This window comes from Cimex lectularius, unplaced genomic scaffold, assembly GCF_000648675.2.
Source record: "Cimex lectularius strain Harlan isolate CLEC.00 unplaced genomic scaffold, Clec_2.1 scaffold32, whole genome shotgun sequence".
In the NCBI taxonomy this organism is placed as follows: Eukaryota; Metazoa; Arthropoda; class Insecta; order Hemiptera; family Cimicidae; genus Cimex; species Cimex lectularius.
Window position 1 is genome coordinate 1,002,066 of NW_019392689.1, and position 15,333 is coordinate 1,017,398.

General features: G+C 32.4%; 1 protein-coding gene across 5 annotated transcripts; it reads right to left on the reverse strand.

Annotated features, from left to right (window-relative positions):
- Positions 1 to 1,790: 1,790 nt before the first annotated feature.
- On the reverse strand, positions 1,791 to 14,291 carry LOC106665081 (ATP-dependent 6-phosphofructokinase). 5 transcript variants are annotated; one of them, XM_014391268.2, is made up of 17 exons: positions 13,574 to 14,289; positions 13,363 to 13,514; positions 11,769 to 11,958; positions 11,479 to 11,689; positions 11,272 to 11,380; positions 10,415 to 10,603; positions 10,157 to 10,347; positions 9,607 to 9,688; positions 9,398 to 9,541; positions 9,174 to 9,332; positions 8,956 to 9,108; positions 8,787 to 8,886; positions 8,604 to 8,730; positions 8,025 to 8,122; positions 7,765 to 7,957; positions 5,034 to 5,157; positions 1,791 to 2,488 (listed from the first exon to the last, which is right to left on the reverse strand). In XM_014391268.2, the coding sequence occupies exons 1-17, from the start codon at positions 13,659 to 13,661 to the stop codon at positions 2,465 to 2,467; spliced, it is 2,334 nt and encodes a 777-aa protein (XP_014246754.1). In that variant the 5' UTR covers positions 13,662 to 14,289; the 3' UTR covers positions 1,791 to 2,464. The 5 variants fall into 5 exon arrangements, with proteins under 5 accessions (XP_014246754.1, XP_014246753.1, XP_014246758.1 ...); XM_014391267.2 differs by lacking the exon at positions 1,791 to 2,488 and having other exon boundaries at positions 4,782 to 5,157; positions 13,574 to 14,291; XM_014391269.2 differs by lacking the exon at positions 1,791 to 2,488 and having other exon boundaries at positions 5,032 to 5,171.
- Positions 14,292 to 15,333: the final 1,042 nt, after the last annotated feature.

Here is a 15,333-nt window from a genome sequence, read left to right on the forward strand (position 1 = left end):
CTACTTTGAATATCTGAATTATTATTATTAATTTTTTATGTATTTTGGCATTATTGCATATATACAAAAATTGTACAATAGTTACAATATTTACAGAATTATGATTTTAAAAACTTTATGTCATGCATCATAACAATTTGAAATAGATAAAATCTTAACATTATAACACAATTATTATTATTAACACAATAATATAACTTGTTCCATTAGTTGGATGAGGTCAGTGAGTTGTGAGGGTTTTGGTAAAGTAGATACAAACTACAAGTTGAGTCGTCTTTACATTTGACATAAAACAAGTTTCAATTCAAATCGAATTCAAAAACCACTGGTAGTCTTCTTTTTCATTTCTAAGATTATACAAGGATTAAAAGTTATTGGGTTGTCCGGAAAATAATGCAGGATTTTGGTATTAAACAAAAAAAAAGAAACTAGTTACTTTAAAGCAATGTTCTTTAATCAAAATAATTTCCCATACTCTCAATACATTTCTCCCAACGTGTTGGTAACTTATTAATTCCGTCTGAGTAGAATTCAGAATTTTTAGAATTGATAAAGTCAATAAATGCATTTTCCAGTTCCGTTTGATTTTTGAATATTATGTGTTGTAAGTAGTGGTCCAGGTGTCTAAAAAAATGGTAGTCAGTAGGCGAGAGGTCCGGAGAGTAGGGTGGGTGAGGCAAAGTTTCATAGCCAAGCTCCAATAATTTTTGTGACGTTACACGTGACACATGTGGTCGAGCGTTGTCATGCAACAAAATGGGCCCTTTCCGATTGACCAAAGAGGGCTTCATTACTGCCAATTTCTGATGCATGGTATTAATTTGGTTACAGTATGATTCAGCATTGATGGTTTCGCCAGGATTTAAGAAGCTGTAGTGTATTAAACCAAATGAAGCCCACCATACCGTAACCATTACCTTTTTTTGATGAGTTGGGGGCTTTGGAAAATGTATTGGAGCTTCTCCTTTGTCGAGCCACTGTCCAGAACGTCTAGTGTTATCGTAGAGAATCCACTTTTCGTCACATGTAACAATTCTGGCCAGAAATGGGTCATTTTTGTTTCGACAAAGAAGTGATGCACAAACATCAAAGCGCTGATTTTTTTGGCGATCGTTTAATGAGTGTGGAACCCAATTTTCGAGTTTTTTCACTTTTCCAATCGCCTTGAGGTGGTCAGCGACGGTCGTTTTACTGACTTTGAGTTGCTCTGCAAGTTCTCGAACAGTTGTTTTGGGGTTTTCTTCCACCACTGATCGCAGAACATCATCATTAAGAGAGGAAGGCCTTCCACGACCTTCTTCATCTTCAAGGCTGAAATCTCCCTCCCGAAATTTTTTAAACCACCTTTGCACAGTGCACTCATTAACACAACCCTCGCCCCAGACTTGGTTAATGTTTCTAGCCGTTTGGGCTCCGCTTCGGCCGAGTTTAAACTCGTAAAAGAAAATCGTACGAAATTCTCGCTTTGACATTATAAGGATGACTGAATTATTTCCAAGTAGCGGAATGCTACAGAGGTAAACAAACAATATCATTTGGAAGAGGATTAATAAGTGTTGACATTCATACAAATGAGTAATCCTGTAAACGTAAACAGAATATTTTATATAGATTTTTTTTAATGAAAACTTAAAATCCTGCATTATTTTCCGGACAACCCAATACATAACTGTATTTTAGTGAATGAAAATTTATATAAAAAGGGGAGAAGATAAAAAAATCTTATTAAATAACTGTTTATTTCTTTTAAACAAATATTAAAACGAAATTATAAACAAAATATTGTCCCTAGAAGTTTTTAATTGAGGCTATTTATTATAACTTTAACTAACCCAGAAACATCATTTGCACATAGTTTTGTTTGTATAATTTTATAATTTAACATTTCTAACTATATCAAAGTACAGTAAAATAATATTATTTTCCATCAATTTTCTAGACTTTGATTGCAGCATTTCTTGGCCTTACTTTTTGTAAATGATGGTTCTACTCACAGATTGTTGTTTACAACTAATGTGTGTGTTGTGAGTAGAACCATCATTTGCAAAAAGTAACTCACCCCACCTATTTGTAATTAAAATCACAAAATCTGTATTGTAACTAATTTCATTTTAAATAAATAATTCTGACAACTAACACTCCAGCACTACAGGATACAATTTTCTGTGAATGCATTCAAAAGTCAGTTTTACTTTCTAAATCTTTTCAAATCATTTTAAAAATAGAAAATATTGTGATATTATCTGGCTTTTTGAAAGGGCAGCAAAAGTTCTAAAGACTGAAATGTGAAGAAACTAAAACTACATACATTTCAATAACGATTAAATATAGACTAAATTATGACTTCGAGTATTTATGGCTTCAGCAAACAATTCTTGATTATGAAAATATTTCATGAGTATACAAAATTTATCTAAATTTATACAAAAATATAACTATAAATATTGCTAATGCATGATGTAATCTAAATTATTACCGGATCATTTGCCTGAAAAGAATAATTCATATTAATTTTATTAGCAATACAACAATAGATATATTAGAAATAGAATATTTAGAAAAGAAAAATGTATATTATGATTTTAAAAATACAAGAAAATTTTTGATAAAAATCCTTCAAACACACAACTTCAAACAGCATATATCTGTAAGCTGCTCTCCGTCTTAGAATAAGTTGTAGTTGTTAAAGTAAGAACAACAAAAAATTAGTTTAAACAACAAAACAAAAAAGGCTATAAATCGGAAGGGGCGAAGGGAACGTGACGTAATCAATCTGGGAAACACTACAATAATTAAGCCATTGGTCGAAGGGTATTGACGTGACTCCTCACAAAATAGGGAAACCTAACTTTGCAATAATTATACAGTTGGTCAAACAGCAAAGAACATTGAACGGTGTCGCAGACCCAGACGGGAGCCATGTGATTTTTCCCATGAACCTGGAAAACATAAAGATGCAATAGTTGGCAACCGATCAAATACATTACAAAAGTCGAGTAATTTACTACTGAAAGGTTGTCACAAGGTCAAAAATATGTAGCGACATGGGACATCATAAATTGGGGTCGACTCCAGGAGTCGATCTGGAACAGAAGCAATCTCACTATGTCTGAGACTCAACATGGGGACTCAGCCAGCCGTTGCAACTCATTGGATCAGTTGACAGTCGAGAAACCAGAAAGGCACTGGGGATGCTGTAGACACTAATCGTGGTGAGCATCATTTGGGGTAAGCCCCTTTGTAACTAGATCCATCCCAGATTTAGAGTTGTGGTTGACTTTATTGTGGTTGTGTACATTAAAAAGACATAATGTGTTAAAATAAATGTTGAAGAATATACTCTCTGGTTTATTAAATTCTCGAACCTTACCTTCCCCACACAAGAATATGTAGCTTACGCCGACTACTCAAGAGAGTAGTGAGCTATCTCTCTATTGCTTAGAGGAAAGTAAGAAAATATAGAGAGATTATTCAGCCGACAAAAAACGATTTTAAGATTTGAGCATTGTTTTAATGACTTAATTATATCGATAAACTTAAAAAGATTATAACACTATATTGAGATATTTGTAGATAATCTGATATTTTGATGGAATAGCATAGCAAGATTACATACATCATATACATTGATCAAGTAATACTATTTGACCAGCTAATTATTAAGCAAGCAGAAAAGAAGCTCATAACAAACGCAAAATTGAGATTCAACTTCCAAATAAGTAAATTAACATTAAAATTCAAAACTACATCAATGTAATGGTAGGTACGATAAAAAAAAAATCTTCTAAATACAATTAAAAACAAGATCAAGTGAAAACAATGAAATTTAAAAAACAGGCATGGCAAGTGTGCGGCCATGAATGCTCCTCCTCGATAAAAAAAAAATCATTCTTAAGAGCCTTTATATAGTATAACAAAATATCTTCAACTAACAAACCCATTATGGGAAAGACCTAAGAACAAACTCAAGGAAATGATACACGATTCAAGGTCTAGACTTCTTGATAACCTAAGGTACCAACAAGGGGATTGCACATTGGAGAATAAAAAAGCATACCACAAAAAATAAATTGCCAATTGCATAACCACAAGAAAAAAAAATTCTGCACGATACTTAAGATTTGAGAATGAAACGACTAAAGAGAACACATACACATAGTTCAGCCCATAAAAAACTAACTATTACATAAAACATATTATTAATTAAGGTTTTTAGTTGAGATAAAAAAGTCAATGGCATGAGCGGGATTCGAAACCACGACCTTCGGCTAAATACGCCGCTGCTCTACCACTTGAGCTATCGTGACCTCGATCCACTCGGACACCAACTTCCCGATTACACGACATTTGAAAAATGGCAAAAAGGAGGGAAAACTCAAAAGGTGGGGTACGACATTTGAAAAATGGCAAAAAGGAGGGAAAACTCAAAAGGTGGGGTTGAGATGGGAAGTTGGTGTCCAAGTGGATCGAGGTCACGATAGCTCAAGTGGTAGAGCAGCGGCGTATCTAGCTGAAGATCGTGGGTTCGAATCCCGCTGGTGCCATTGACTTTTTTATCTCAACTAAAAACCTTAATTAATTGTAATTTATTAATTGGTCAAGCAGACCACGAAATTAGTCAATATTATTAATATAAAAATCATACAAAATCTGCAAGTGTGGATACTAATTTTTTTTATTTCTCACAACCTTTTTTACAAAAGAAGATAATGATATGCAATTGAAAATGTTTTGTATTTATCTTTTGTATTTCTTATAAATCTATGTAAATAAAAAAAAGATAATTTTAATTATGTTTATTATCATTTCAGTGACCCCACAAGATTTTATAATCTGTTCGAACGCTTAAGTCCTTAAGGTGGATGGGGCATTTGTAGTGAAGAATCACTCGCCATTTCAACAACATCAGTATCACAAACATCTACATTTTCTAACGTCGCCTCCATCTTGGAGCTTGTTATTTTTTTAAGCTGAATCATTTGCCCTTTACCTTCTTTGAAGGATAAATTTAAATCGGATTTAATTTCTATCACCTCTGTGTATGTTTCATCAGCTGACATGAATATACCCTCTTCCTCGTATACGCTGTCATGCTGGGCCAAAATGCGAAGCAAAGGTCTCAATTTAAGCCACCATTGATTCTTTGGCAATCGTAATCTGAAAAAGAAAACCTAGTAAAAAAACATTAAGTTGTATTTTGTATGGAATGAAGCTACATTTAAATTTATTTTCAAACATGATGATGGATTTATTTAATGACTGTACGTACAAATAGTAGGGTTCAAAATACCAATTTACTAATAACTCGAGCTTTTTATAACATATTATAATTTGTGATGTCTATTTTTAAGTCTTTAATTGCTTTAATTACAAAATTTTATTAAGAATTTAACATCTGCAAATTTAAATAACTTAGGGCCATTTTCAGGGTAATATAATTTTCAGAATTAACTAATATTCAGAAAGCAGTAGGATTGGTGGATTGGTTTCAATTGGGGAATGAAACCGGGATATAATTTCTAGGACAAAAAAGATGGTCTTCATGAATTTTAAAGTTGGTAAGAACAAGAAGCAATAAAGAAGATTTTTCTCTAGAATTCATTAAGTTCATAAGAAGTATCTTGTAAGTTGACCTATAAGGTTCCTACGTGGATTTAGTATTATATATTATATTCAGTGTAATTTACTATTTATTTAGTTTGTGTTCAAAGTAAAGTAATTGTCATAGTACTAAATAGTGCACAATATTCATGATTGGCATAAAGTTTCTATTTTGATGTACTTAGGACAAATAAATGTACAGGGTCATCTTAGTACATTAGTTAGCTGAATTTAATTTTGTTCTCTATTTGTAAAAAATAAGACGGGGATATTTCAGTGCAGGTAAGTAACTAAATTATATAACAAATATGCTGAGTACATGTCTGCTGATCTAATGTGAATAGGAATGATTCAACAATACTCATTCTCAGAGGTGCACTCATATATGAATAACACACTGACAAATGTAACTTTTTTCTTGAGTTGTAGGGCAAATTTCATCTATTATATCCTAGCTCTACTAATGATTTTCTAGGAAGACGCAGGCCAGCTATATTTTCTTGCCTTGAGGTTAAACCTCAAAAGTCTTTTCTACAAGTTTGAAAATTCCAAGGGTTATGACGGGATCCAAACCCATGCTAATATGGCAAGTACATATAGGGTATTTAGAGAATACATACATTCCTGATACATTCCTCAGCAAACTGCTTAAAACAAAAATCATACTAAGTGTGGCTAATTTTAATTGACTGATACTTGGCCTTTTTTATTATTTGTTGATAAAATTTGTGATGTTTCTTGAGGAACTAACAGTTCTTCTTTTTCCATTCTACTTAAGGTTTTAGCTCCAGTTCTTTGTTTCTCAAAGGCTGCATGTAGGATTGAATTAATTTGATGAAGACTTGTTCTTCTATGTATTCATCACTTAGTCACTCTCCCGTAAATTTCTGGCTACACAGTTGTTTTTCAAACAACCATCATGAAATATTGTGTGAATTTTTTCCGTGAAAAATAAATATTTTCAATGGCTTTCATTATGGTAAATGATTTCCACCATTCTATCATTGACCTACTTGTTTGAATCTGTTTCAAGAATTAATTGGCCAAATGTGCTTTAGTTGCACATTTACAATGATACATTATTATTTGTATGTGTGTAATATAATTAATATTTTCTTTACAATAAAAAATGTGTTATAGTTAATTTGAATTACGGGGTCGTACAAAACGGGGTATGAACTAAAATCCCCAAAATTTTCTGTCACATAGAATTTAAGGATTAAATAAAAAAATTAAAATAAAACAATAAGCTGTCTTGAACTGAATTTCATCTGCAGGTCCTGGAATATAAGTGTTGCTTTTCGCACAGTCATTTCCAATCAATTTGGACTGCCAATCCTTGTGGAGTTAGTCAACACACAATCTATAATTTATAAATAATCTATAAACTAAAAATCTACAAACCTTTCCTTTGGTTTACAGAAAAGAAACAGCGCAAAAATGGATCTGACAGACTAAAACTGCAAAGAAAGGCATACTCAAATGATCGGAAATAACCTCAGTTCATTACCCTGCAGAACTCAAGAAAGGAAGAAATCTACAACTCCACATGTTTGGGGAGCAGAAACCAAACTACATCATAATAAAGTTTTGGATAAGAAAATAAACTTCCTAAGAAAGAGCTTTTAAGTTTTAGTTAGTGTTGTAAGAGTATATAACTCTTCTACTATAAGAAGGTAGTTTGGGAATAATTTTGATTGTGAATTTCTATTTCCATAATCAGGTTATAGTACGTAACTATAGACCTATACGCTACAGACCTTTTCTTTTCAGTATGTGCATTCATGTATAATAATTTAACAAAATTCTGGGACCTTTTGAAATTTTTAATTTTAAATTTGATTTGAGAAAAGGATTGTTGAATTTCTATAGGTGAGTTTTAATTTAGCCATGCCAGTCAGTTTATTCCATTACAGAGAAATGTGTCTATGTTGAAATGGTTTCCTGGTTGTCAGTTGAAGTCCTTTCTATTGATGTGTGGTAAGTGAGATGTAAACAGTTCTGTCTGTCTTCTGAAGTTAAAATTAAATCATTATTCAATCATGAGTAATTTAAAAAATATATAATATATAAAAAATAGGGTTTTTGACATTTTTCTCTAAAGATGCACTGACTATAAAATACATTTTTATCAGTGGCAATTGGTTGTAAATATCTACTTACGAAAATAGAGTCTCCTCCTCAAGGGTTTTTAGAGGTGTAAAAGTGTAGGATCTTTTGTTCAAGCCCAAAACGCAAACTTTTTCCCCTGTTCCACTTTTTAAAATTTTCATAAACCATTGACTCGCTTGCATACCCATTTTTGTACCAAGGTTTCTGTCATAAGGGGAAGGATCACCTCCTTGCTGCATATGGCCTTGAAATAAATAAATAATGAGTTATGCCAATGTAATATTTAGTTTAAAAAATAAATAAATAAATACCAATAATGTTCATGCGAGCTGTAAAAATCCCTTTCCCTTCTTCAGCATAAAGACGGTACATAAAATCACTATTGTAGTACTCATTGCATTTTTCGTTTCTGAAATATACACATTACATGCTTACTTGTTTTAATCGAGCTTTATTTCGTTGCGGAACAAACGACAGTTGGAAAAAACCGTCCAGACTTTTACAGAGCAGCCTAGAGATACTAGCGATTTTTGGTTGGTGAATTCAATTTTTAATTTACTGTTTTGGCCCAAGAGTATTTTTAATTTATTCGAAACATTCGAGGAATTTGCTTTATTTTAAATCCTCTGTTTTGTCATTTGATATTCTTTTCACAGTTTTGATTTGATGTTTATGTGTTTTGTTTTAAATTTCATTTTTCATTTTATTTCTTCACATACATTTTCCTAAGACCTGAATTTCCAGCAGTAGGTAATATAATGCCCTGCCCCATTTGTATGGAGAGGCATTATATTGTATAATATTGTTTAATAAATGGTTTTTCTTTCTTTCTTTCTGTTTCAATAAAGTAAGAAAAATAATAAAACACTGAATTCAAAATAATATTGTACCTTAAAATTAAACCTCTTTGCACACCCTCGGCCATCTTTGAAGCAATGTGGTAAACATCCTTTTCTAAATCTTTTATTGAAAATTTTTCTTCAAAAATATAAGCCGCATCAGCTCCTCCAGCTAGTCCTAAAAGATTTAATCAATCAGTATGGCATCAAGGTAATAAAAAATTACGTATTTACCAGCCATAGTTGCCAAAAATCCGCAATAACCACCCATAGTTTCTACAATGAACACCCTCCGTTTTGTACCCTGGGCAGACTGACGGATCCTATCACAAATCTAAATAATTAAAAATTGATGGTTGAAAGAAAAAAACAACACATTATTGGTAGGTTGACATGCAGAAACCTCTGTTATTTCGTTTAAAGCTGTGTCACAACCAAGAGAAAGTTCAGTTCCAGGCACGTTGTTGCTAATAGTAGACGGAATGACCAATATCGGAATGTTAAATTCTGGATATTCAGATTGTGCTTTTAACAATTGCATAGCAGCCAAGAATGCCTAAAATAATTATTACAAATATAAATAAATAAGATCTATCCTTTAAATAAATGCCAAAACAATACCTCAAATCCACCAATAATTAAAAGGCCCTCAATATTATACTCCTTCAATTTACTAGCAACCAATGGAAATTTATCATTCGGAAGTGTCCTTTTTGTTCCTAAAAGCGCACCACCTTCTAATGTCCAACCGGCAACATCACCCCAAGCCATTTGTTGAAACTAAAATATATTTTTGTATTCATTATTAAAGAAAAAACTAAATAAGTAAACTTTAAAACTCGTACAGCCCCAGAGCAAAGTCCATCGATCCCATCATGAATACCATAAACTGTAGCGTTTTCGTACAGACTGCTTCGTACAAAAGCCCTCACACATGAATTCATCCCGCAAGCAGGGGCACCTATGTGCATCACAGCTAGTGTATGCCCCTATAAGAACATTAAAATCAAATAGAAAAATAATTAAATTCATATTGAATAATAGATGATAAAACCTTAGTTTCAGGTTCTGGTGAATTTGAGGCATTCTGGACTTGGTTCAAAATGTTATATGTTTCCAAATTTCTCATAAAAGACCTAAACATAATTAGAAATTATTTTTATGTAAAAAAGTCTGTTGATAAATAAATATGACTTTAAATTCACTAATTTCGTGGTCCGCTTGACCAATTAAATCATTACAATTAATTAAGGTTTTTAGTTGAGATGAAAAAAAAGTCAATGGCATGAGCGGGATTCGAACCAACAATCTTCGGCTAGATACGCCGCTGCTCTACCACTTGAGCTATCGTGACCTCGATCCACTCGGACATCAACTTCCTATCTCAACCCCACCGTGGGTTCGAATCTCGCTCGTGCCATTGACTTTTTTTCATCTCAACTAAAAACCTTAATTAATTGTAATAAATATGACTGTTAAAACATACACATACATGTTTACTTATAATGCAATTAATTCAACTTTGTTTAAAATTTAATAATTCTATTTAATTTAATTATTGCTAATTGACATAATTAATAAAAAACACAAGTTTAATTAATTACCTTCCTCTTAGCTGAATGGCTTTTTCAAAATCTTTCTGTGCCATTGCTTCGCTCACAGCTTTCGTCATGTCAACACACTTCATCAAAGGCAAAGAAATCGCTTGATTCCCGTCCAGTGTAATGACCAAAGACGGAGAATCTGGTTTGGCATTCATCAATGCTATTACAGCTTCGGCTCCCATTCTGCATCCCTTAAAAGAAAAATTGTGATTTAAATTTTTTAAATGTTTTTATGATTAAGTAATTAAATTGCCATACAAGAATCCTATCAAATGCTGATGTATTTCCTCCTCTTTGTATATGCCCCAAGACTGTGATTCTTGTATCCATATTAATTTTGTCAACAATAACTTGCTTTATTTGTGAAACTGTTATAGGGTTCCCATCACTATCGATTGCACCTTCAGCCACAATTATTGTATTATTTCTTTGACCAGTGGCTCTAGCCTGCAATGGGAAAAAAATCAAAGTAATATAATGATTTATAAAAATAGACTGAGCTATGTGGGGAAAACTATATACAATGCTTTATAATAGCGATTACATAAAAAATAGATAAATGCGTTAATTAATGCTTATGGACTATTCTATAACTTATGGGTGCAATTAAAATAACTACATGCAATAAACAAGTGCTAGCTAGTGAATAAATATGAAATAAGGTGAAAGTTTTCTAACAGAAATTATTATTAAATTCAATAATAAACTAAAAATGTAATATTTAGATGAAGAAACAAAGGCATCAGAAATGACAAATGGAATTTTTTCTTGCCTTTAAAACAAATTAATCTTCAGGCTGGACAGAAAGGACTGCTTATGTGTTTTATCACCCTGCTAGATGATCTGTAGCCAACTTATTTATCAGAGAACCCTGCATATTTTCATACTAATTTTTCCACTCCGAACAATAATAATTTATTTTTGCTACATGCTTAATTTCTTGAAAAACATTCAAGTTAAATATTAGTGAACATGCAATGTATTTACAAATTCTAAATTTTATTTTACTTTAAAAAACAAAGATGTTTTCAATTATAAACATGTACATATATGTGAAAATTTATATAATTAGTACAATACGCAAAATTCAAATATCGATTATTGCGATTCACTACCTGTTGTAAAGTATTACAGATAACATCAGGCCAATCTTTAGGAGGTGGACTTTCTGGACAAAAAACATAATCAGCTTCTGTGGTAATTGCTGATACCAATGCTAAATACCTAAAAACAATATATTATACATAAATTCTGCAGCTTATTATTTATTATTAATATATGTATATTTTATGCCAATAAAATAATAACACCATCGTACATACCCACAATGTCTACCCATCACTTCAATTATGAAACAACGCTGATGAGAATGAGCTGTTGAATAAGTAGCATCGGCTGCTTCTAAAATTCTATGCAAAGCGCTGTCAGCTCCAATTGTCATATCAGTGCCCCAAAAATCATTGTCGATTGAACCCACCATCCCGACTATATTAAGATACGCGAATTTATTCAACTGGTCTTTTGTGATTTCTCCTGGGAAAATCAAAAATGAATAATTTATTCTATTATAACATTGTAATCCTTGGGCTAACATTTTGTTACCATAGAGTACCATTTTCATGGAGCTCTCTGATGAGAGTGGGCCACTCCTGTTTAAAAAGGTTCGCTCCTGTAAGAGAACCGTCCCCCCCAATTACAACAAGATTGCTTATTCCTTTTTTGACCAAATTCTTTGCTGCTTGAAGGCGTCCTGACCTCTCCCGGAATTCGGCACACCTTGCCGAACCGATAACAGTGCCACCCTAAAACAAAACGAATGCATTAATTTAAGCATTTTATTTAATAAGGTGATAAATATAATATATTTAGAATAATTTAATTAATTATGAATAACCCTGATGTATTGTATTGATAAGTTTAAAATGATTTGAGTTGTTAATTTACACCTCAGATTTTATTGGAAAGAGAACACTCCTCCCCCCCAGAGGAATATCGACAACTATGAGGTGGGTGTGTGACATATAGAGAACCAAAGTAAATTATTAGCAAGAATGGAGTGGGTTTGACCACATCCTGAGGAATATCGAGTACTCTAGGCATGTAAATGTGACCAAACGTCTATGTTTGTATTTAGTACTCAGATACCAGTTCGTAGGACTATCAAGTACTACCAATGCCAGATGTGCAACTCCAACACACCTGCGTACACAGCCTGCCATGTATTTTTCATGGTAGGGTACCGTGGTTTCGTGATTCATTGGTGGGACACTTGGACTCTCAATGAGAATTCCTTGTGTCCTGCTGGGTGTCACCTTACCGTGGCATGCCGCTTGGGTTCCGAGGTTCCAATCATCCTCGGTGCTCCTGTGAGTCATTGGATGCATACATCTGTATATATATTAATGTTTTTGCTTCTATTTGATAGCTGACAACCTGATGTAAAAATGAGAGGCTAGCATTTTAAGATATCGACATAGTCTATATAAAAAAGCAGTCAGTAACCATATTGAGATGCTCAAATTCAAACAGCAATTTAAAAAAAAAAATGCATGAGAGGCCAGAAAAAGAAGTAAAAACACACAGAGGGCCAGTAATAACACACATTATACATATTGGAAAGAGTCCAATATTATTCAGGAATAATTTTACATCAACTGAAACTGATCTTGTACCATTGTTAAGACCTTTTTAATGAAATAAATAAATTTTTAAAAAATTTTTTCCATTGGTATGATTTGATACACATATAATGTACATGTGGTGGCTTGCGTTACCCACAGGAGAATTGTATCAAGAATGACTACCGATGACAAGAACTGCAGATAATTAGAAACCCCAAATTTCAGGCTTCATTTTCTTCTATCTGTACACCCATCAGATACCTTATTATCAATGTTATGTATAAACTTAGGTACACGTATTTCAGGTTTTTTCAATATGAAAAAGACTTCAAAAGTATCAAAAGATGTTCATATTTGTCCTTTTAAATAATTATTGGAACAAATAAGAATCCCAGTGTTGGTACAACATGTGTTTGGCGATTTGCAGACCCACCTTCAATTGTAGATATTGAATTAATGATAAATCATCATTATCAAGTTCTTAATTCGTAGAATGGCTAGATGTACGATAGTTCAAAGCCAAGAGGGCTAAGGGGAAAAAAGTTCAAAAAAGTTCTTAATTTATAGGATATTTAGAGGGCATACTTTTGAAATGATTCCTGACACAGATGCCCAATTTGCTTCGACAATGTTTGACCCACCGTCGACCAAACCTTGGTAGCCTTCTTTGATAAAATGAACTCTGCATCCGAGATATATGCCCATTCGCACGACCGATCTCACAGCAGCATTCATACCTTTAAATAACATGTTTTATTATTTAAAAACAAATATAAATGTTATGAATGTCACATACCTTGAGAGTCTCCACCACTTGTAAAAACAGCTATACCCTTTCCTTTGAAGGCACCACATTCTATAAATCTCTTTTTTATGTCTTCCATGATTAATTAATTACAGAAAAAAAGGCAGGGATCTTGATACTTGATAGTGATTTCAATCTCAAAATGGGCTGCCTCGAGCGAGAATAGTTTCTTTAAACTTATTGTCAAATTTCAATTTCGACTCCTCTGACAATGGATTATAGAAATTTAAACATCCTCTTGACCACAGGGACCGAATGGCATATTGATTTCAAGTGATAAAAAGCAATTGTTGAAGATAATAAAGAGAGTTTGCGCACCCAGTGTCGAGGCTACCGCCAGTGCCGAACAACTTGACAACCAGGTCCACGTGCTCCGAGCTTGACGTTTCCTTTGACTCTTGACAACTGCCGCGATCCGATGAGCTTGATCTCATAAAAGGGCCCATTTACGAAGGGTCATATTTTGCCAAAAACTGGTTAAAAATCACACGCAATCACCAAGGGGACTTTTTATCAGAGACTTCGATTGCTTTTGTAATCGCTAACAATACAATCTTTATCTTATCTTTAAAAATTTATTGGAACAATTGTATTTCTCTTGATATTTTAGTCTGTAAACTTGATACAACAATTATTATTCAATTGGTAAAAATATACTGTGAAATTTGAAGACAAAAACATGTGGGGTTTATAACAGTACTTCAATTTGGGAATGGAAGAACTTTACAGAAACAAACCTTTCTGCCGCATATTATGGAAATTTGGGGAAATTATACAGAAAAAATACCGATAGAGACCTAAAAAAGAATAGCATTAAGCATTTTTCTTAAATAAATTGTTTCTTACGACAATTTTGTTTTAAATTTAAAGCATTACATACAAATTAAGTTGCCATTTTTATTACCAACGCCATTTTACTAAGTTTCTACCATAAATTCTGAAAGGACATCATAAAAAAAAATTATTTAAGCACCAGAACGAATTAAATCAATCTTCTTCAACTGCAGATTATTAGTATAAAATATCAAATTTGGTTTTATTACAAGAGAACATCAAATACAACTGAAACTAAGATAAATGTTAGGGTAAAGTGCTTAATACTGTCTTTACAAAAGAAAAAAAAAGGTTTTTGCAACAATAAAAAAATGGTTTTGAACTATTGTTTCACTGGTTGAAACTAAATTGTTAATTTACTGCTAAAGATCAACCAGAATTTCTGAAAGATTTATTCACCAGAAAGGGTCAAATGAATTTTCAAATTCTACTAAATATGAAAATAATTTTTAATTTATTAACTTTTATACTAATAAAAATCAAATCTATAAAAGAATAGTACTAACCTTTTTTGCCAAATAAACATTTATTTTGGTATCACTTTTTACTGCAAGCAGTTTGTACAAATTGAATATATTTTCATTACGGCCACCATTTGATTGAATTTAAACCCTTAAACCAGTGAGTAAACTAATATTAATTGTTCAATCAATAAAATCAAATAATAAATATATTTTAAATTGAGCAATAATCTCCACAAAGTGCAATAAGTTACATAAATCACATAGAGATAAAACATCAATAAATCGAGTGAGCATTGATGAACATACAGTTTGAAATCCATTGTTGAAAACAACAAACTTTGAGTAAGAATTATCTTTTTAAAAATATTATATTGTCTCGTTAGCCTTGTCCTTTTCAGAAGGGGGTAGGGCAGATAATCAACAAAATGGAATTGTGGTATTAATACAAAATTA